We start from the raw sequence: 6,442 nt of genomic DNA, 5'->3' as shown, positions 1-6,442 counted from the left end.
CACCACATTGTGCATCTGTCTTTACATGGGTACTGGGAAGTGGAATCAGGGTCATTAAGCTTTGCAAGTAAGCGCCTTAGCTGCTGAGCCATTTCTCTAGCCCAGAAGATGATATTTTTATTTATTTGAGAGAGAGAGAGAAAGAGGCAGAGAGAGAATAGGCGCACCAGGGCCTCCAGCCACTACAAATGAACTTCAGATGCATGCGCACCTGTGCATTTAGCTTAAATGGGTCCTGGGGAATCGAACCTGGGTCCTTTGCCTTTGCAGGCAAGTGCCTTTAACCACTAAGCCATCTCTCAAGCCCTTTTATTTTTTATTGTTATTATTATTATTTTTTTAAATATGTTTTTATTCATTTTTCATTTATTTATTTGAGAGTGACAGACACAGAAAGAAAGACAGATAGAGGGAGAGAGAGAGAATGGGTGCGCCAGGGCTTCCAGCCTCTGCAAACGAACTCCAGACGCATGCGCCCCCTTGTGCATCTGGCTAACGTGGGTCCTGGGGAATCGAGCCTCGAACCAGGGTCCTTAGGCTTCACAGGCAAGTGCTTAACTGCTAAGCCATCTCTCCAGCCTATTGTTATTATTTTTATGTATAAGATAATTCTTTATATGGATTGGCCAGCCAGAAAGTAGCTCTCATAGGAACTTTACAACTGGACAGCTGCTTCTCCAGCCTGTTAACTTTGGTATACAAAAGCTAGGACACTGTATTCTGTTCCCTACACTTGATCTCTCAACAGTCTTTACTACATAACCCATGAACACACATGGTGTATACCTGGAGCCCAGTGACATGGGGCCTGGGACTGCTTCATAAATCCCCAGCATGCCTTTGGAAGTCCATTTCTCTCCCCCGCCCGCCAAGGCTGAGGTATGTACCCAAGGCCTTGCACATGCTAGGCAAGCACTCTACCACTGAGCTTCACCCCCAGCCTGGAAGTCCTTTATTGAAAAATAAATACAGAGTCAAACAGGTGGTCCAGCCAACATCTGGAAGGAAGGGGTCAAACTTGTTCAGAATTCAGATCTCCATGAGCTGGTCATTTCCCACAATCACCTCATTGATTCGTTTAGCTAAAAAATAAAAATAAACAAGGTTTTCAGAGACTTGGCAGCGAAATATGTCATTTCAAATCTCATTGTGTATTGGAGAGATGGCTCAGTGGTTAAAGGCACTTGGTTAAAGACCCTGATGGGTCAGCATGGGCTAGAGGGAGACCCTACCTTGAAAAACAAAGCAAAATAAAACAAACAAACAAACAGAAACAGCCCAATGACCCAGATTCAATTCCTCGGTAACCACTAAAGCCAGATGTACTAAGTGGCACATGTATCTGGAGTTTGTTTTCAGTGGCAGAAAGCCATGGGATATCCATACTCACTTTATCTCTCTCTTAAATTGATTTTTTCTTTGCAAGCAAATAGGTGGGGGTGAGGGGGATGAGAATGGCATGCTAGGGCCTCTAACTGCTGTAAACAAATTCCAGATGCATGTGCCACTTTGTACATCTGGCTTTACATGGACACTGGAGATTTGAACTTGGGTCATTTGGCTTAATTGCTGAGCCATCCCTCCAATCTACTTTCTTTCTCAAATAAATGTGGTCTCTCAAAGAAAAAGAAAAAAAAAAAACAGGCATGGTGGCACATGCCTTTAATCCTAGCACTCAGTAGGCAGACACTTAGGAGGATAGCTGTGAGTTCAAGGCCATCCTAGGATGACATAGTGAATTCTAGGTCAGCATGGGCTACAGCAAGGCCCTACCTCAAAGCAAACAAATAGAAAAGAATAGCATCAGTGACTGTAATTTGGATTATTGTTTTACCTTTGGCGTCAATCCTCTGACCACTTCCAATCAAACAGTCCTTGATGTCTGCACCTTTCTCAATCACAGCATTATTGCAGATAACACTGCCCTGAATGTTGCACCTGTAATACAGTAGCCAAGTTAGTGTGCTTTCATCACCAAACTATTGGATGGGGGCTTAGGCTAAGAACTGCTGTTCAGTTCTATTTTTGTTATTGTTGTTGTTTTTCTGAGGTAGATTCTCACTCTAGCCCAGGCCAACCTGGAACTCATTTTGTAGCCCCAGGGTGGTCTTGAACTCATGGTGCTCATTCTACCTCAGCCTCCCCAGTGCTATGGCTAAAGATGTGTGCCACTACACCCAGCTTCTATTCATTAAAAGACAGGATGAAGGACTGGAGAGATGGCTTTGTGGTTAAGGCGCTTGCCTGTGAAGCCAAAGGACCCAGGTTTAATTTCCCAGGATCCATGTAAGTCAGATGCACAAGGTGGTGCATACATCTGGAGTTCATTTGCAGTGGCTGGAGGCCCTGGCATGCCTATTCTCTCTCTCAAATAAATTAATAAAAAAAATTAAAGCTGGAAGCGGTGGCGCATGCCTTTAATCCCAGCACTAGGGAGGCAGAGGTAGGAGAACCGCCATGTGTCTGAGGACACCCTGAGAATGTCTATAATGTATTCCAGGTCAGCCTGGACAAGAGCAAGACACTACCTTGGGGTGGGGGGGAAATACACACACACACACACACACACACACACACATATATGTATATATATAGAGGGGGGGAGGAATGAGGCCTGGAGGGTTGGCTCAGCATTTCAGCATTTAAGGAACTTGCTTGCAAAGCCTAACAACCTGAGTTTGATTCCCCAGGACCCACATAAAGCCATATGCACAAAGTGGTGCATGTATCTGGAATTCATTTGCAGTGGCTAGAAACTCTTGTATGCACCCATTCTTTCTCTTTCTAAATAAATTACTAAAATTTTTGAGGTAGGAGTCTCACTCTCTAGTCCAGGTTGACCTGAAATTTATTATGTAGTCTCAAGGTGGCCTCAAACTCATGGCAATCCTCCTGGCTCTAAAAAAATATATTTTTTAAAAGATGGAATGAAGCCAGGCATGGTGGCACACACCTTTAATTCCAGCACTCAGGCGGCAGAGGTAGGTGGATCACCGTGAGTTTGAGTTGAGAATACATAGTGAATTCCAGGACAGCCTGAGCTAGAGTGAGACCCTGCCTCGAAAAAACAAAAACAAAAACAAAATGATGGGGCATGGTGGTACACACTTTTTTTTTTTTTTTTTTTTTTTGTGGTAGGGTATCACTCTAGTTCAGGCTGACCTGGAATTCACTCTGAGGTCTCAGGATGGCCTTGAACTCACAGTGATCCTCCTGCCTCTGTTTGGGAGTGTTGGGATTAAAGACATGAGCCACCACACTGGCTGTTGCACACTTTTAATCTCAGCACTTGGGAGGCAGAGATAGGAGGATTGCTGGGTTCAAGGACAGCCTTGTTGTAGTACCAGGTCAGCCTGGGCTAGGGTAAAATCCTACTTTGAAAGCTGCCTTCTTAACAAAACAAAACAAAACAAAACAAAACAAAACAAAACAAAACAAAACAATCAAAACAAAACAAAACAAAACAAAACAAAAAAATGATGGAATGGTGGACCAAGGGAGGAGTTGGCTTTGGCTTTGGAGAATTCCAGAGTTGGGACATGCTCTCATAACCATCTTTCTCCAAGGCCTGAAGAGATTTTCAAAAAAATTTTATTTACTTTATTTTGTGTGTGGTATTAGGGATTGAACCCAGGACCTTGTACATGTGAGGCAAGCACTTTATCACTTGCCACTAAGCTATATCCCCAGCCCAAGTTTTTTTTAATCTTTTTTTCCTTTTTAATATTTGCATTTATTGGCAAGCAGAGAGATATAAAGAAAAGAGAGACAGAACAGATGTGCCAGGATCTCCAGCCACTGCAAATGAGCTCTGAACTCCAGATTCATGTGCTTCTTTGTGCACCTGGCTTTATATGGACTTCTAGCCACTGCAAAGGAATTCCCAATGAATGTGTCACTTTGTGTACCTGGCTCCACAAGGGTACTAGGGAATCAAACTCGGGTCATAAGGCTTTGTAGGCAAGTACCATAACTGCTGAGCAATCTCTATGCCCTTTTTTCTTTTTCTTTAAATACAGTTTTTATTTTTGTTTTTTGAAATTTATTTTTTATTTTTATTTTATTTTGTTTGTTTGTTTGTTTTTTTGAGGTAGGGTTTCACTCTAGCTCAGGCTGACCTGCATTTCACTCTGTATTCTCAGGGTGGCCTCGAACTCATGACAATCCTCCTACCTCTGCCTCCCGAGCGCTGGGATTAAAGGTGTGTGCCATCACACCTGGCTTGAAATTTATTTTTATTGGCACTTTCCAAAATTGTAAACAATATCCCATGGTAATTCCCTCCCTCCCCGACTTTCCCCTTTGAAACTACACTCTCCATCATATCCCCCCCACTCAATCCATTTCTCCTTTATTTTGATGTCATGATTTTTTCTTACTATTATGATGGTCTTGTGTAGGTAGTGTCAGGCACTGTGAGGTCATGGATATTCCAAGCAAATGGAAATAAGAAGTAACAGGTGTAACTATACTTATATTGGATAAAATAGACTTCAAACCAAAAGTAATAAAAAAAAGACAAAGAAAGCCACTTCTTAGTTATAAGGGAACAATCCAACAAGAGGATATCATAATCATTAATCTTCATGCACCACACACAGGTGTACCACAATTCCTAAAACAAAACCTACTTGACAAAAAACAGAAATAAACACCAACACCATCATAGTTGGGGACTTCAATACTCCACTATCAGCAATAGATTGATCATCCAAATGAAAATTAACAGGGAAGTACGAGAGTGCAACAACATCACAGATCAATTAGACCTAATGGACATCTACAGAACATTCTACCCAAAATCCACAGATTACACATTCTTCTCAGCAGCCCATGGAACCTTCTCTAAAATAGATCATATACTGGGTCATAAAGCCTGCCTCCATATATTTAGGAGGATTGACATAATTTCCTGCGTGATATCAGATCACAATGCTGTACTATTAGAAATTAAGAACAAGCTGGGCGTGGTAGCTCATGCCTTTAATTCTAGCACTAGGGAGGCAGAGATAGGAATATTGCCATGAGTTCGAGGCCACCCTGAGAAAACATAGTGTATTCCAGGTCAGCCTGAGCTAGAGTGAGACCCTACCTTGAAAAACTGGGGAAAAAAAAAAAAAAGAAATTAAGTACAAAAGAAGCGCCAGGAACCAACTCCTAGAAACTGAACAACACACTCTTAAACAATAAATGGGTAGTGGGCAAAATAAAAAATAAAACTGCAAAATTTCTAGAAATGAGTGACAATAAGACACAATGAAGTCGGCCCTCAGGAAAATTCATTGTACTAAATGCCTTTGTAACAAAGCCAAAGAAATCCCAAATCAATAACCTAACCATCCACCTAAAGGCATTGGAAAAACAAGAAGTATCCAACCCAAAAAGCTCTAGATGGAAAGAAATTATTAAAACAAGAGCAGAAATTAATGAATTGGAAACTAAGAAAACAATTAAGAAAATTGATCAAAGAGTTAGTTCTTTGAAAAATTAAACAAGATTGATAAACCCCAGGCCAATTTGAACAAGAGAAAAAAAGAGACAACTTTAATTAACAAAATTAGAAATGAAAAAGGAGAGATCACAACAGACATAAGTAAAATTGGGAGAACCATCAGGACTTACTTCAAAAACCTCTTCTCCACAAAACTGGTTAATATGGAGGAACTGGATAAATTCCTAGACACATACCACCTACCAAAGCTAACCTCAAGCAATTAATCTCCTAAACAAACCTATCACAAGCACCATGATTGAAAGGGTAATCAAAAACCTCCCTAAAAAGAAGAGTCCAGGACCAGATGTCTTCTCAGCTGAATTCTATCAGACCTTCATGGAAGAACTAAAACCAATTTTTCTCAAATTGAGCCACACAATCGGAGAACAAGAAAAGCTTGGGCTGGAGAAATGGCTTAGTGGTTAAGCGCTTGCCTGTGAAGCCTAAGGACCCTGGTTCGAGGCTCGGTTCCCCAGGTCCCACATTAGCCAGATGCACAAGGGGGCGCATGCGTCTGGAGTTCGTTTGCAGAGGCTGGAAGCCCTGGCGCTCTCTCCCTCTCTCTGTCTTTCTCTCTGTGTCTGTCGCTCTCAAGTAAATAAATAAATAAGTAAAAATGAAAAAAAAAAAAAAAAGAAAAGCTCTCCAACTCCTTCTATGAAACTAGTATCATCCTAATACCAAAAACTAGGCAGAAATGCCACAAGAAAACTACAGACCTATTTCCCTGATGAACTTAGATGCAAAGACCCTAAACAAAATCCTTGCAAACTGAATTCAACAACACATTAAAAGCATTATCCACCTTGGTCAAGTCAGCTTCATCCCAGGAATGCAGGCATAGTTAAACATATGGAAATCTGTCAATGTAATATACCACATACATAAGCTTAAACATAAAAACCACATGATCATTTTGATAGATGCAGAAAAGGCCTTTGACAAAAT

General features: G+C 41.2%; 1 protein-coding gene across 1 annotated transcript in view; it reads right to left on the bottom strand.

Moving 5' to 3' along the window:
• Window positions 1–929: 929 nt before the first annotated feature.
• The window catches only part of Eif2b3 (eukaryotic translation initiation factor 2B subunit gamma), a 101,659-nt gene continuing 96,146 nt past the window's right edge, over window positions 930–6,442 (bottom strand). The window contains exons 11-12 of the mRNA XM_045150152.1: window positions 1,835–1,938; window positions 930–1,082 (exon numbers count right to left, since the gene is read on the bottom strand). Coding sequence (XP_045006087.1) covers window positions 1,030–1,082; window positions 1,835–1,938 — 157 coding nt within the window. The 3' untranslated portion in view covers window positions 930–1,029. The remainder of the gene's footprint in view (window positions 1,083–1,834; window positions 1,939–6,442) is intronic.

Source organism: Jaculus jaculus, chromosome 5 (assembly GCF_020740685.1).
Source record: "Jaculus jaculus isolate mJacJac1 chromosome 5, mJacJac1.mat.Y.cur, whole genome shotgun sequence".
NCBI lineage: Eukaryota > Metazoa > Chordata > Mammalia > Rodentia > Dipodidae > Jaculus > Jaculus jaculus.
This window is presented reverse-complemented; position numbering and strand designations above follow the sequence as displayed.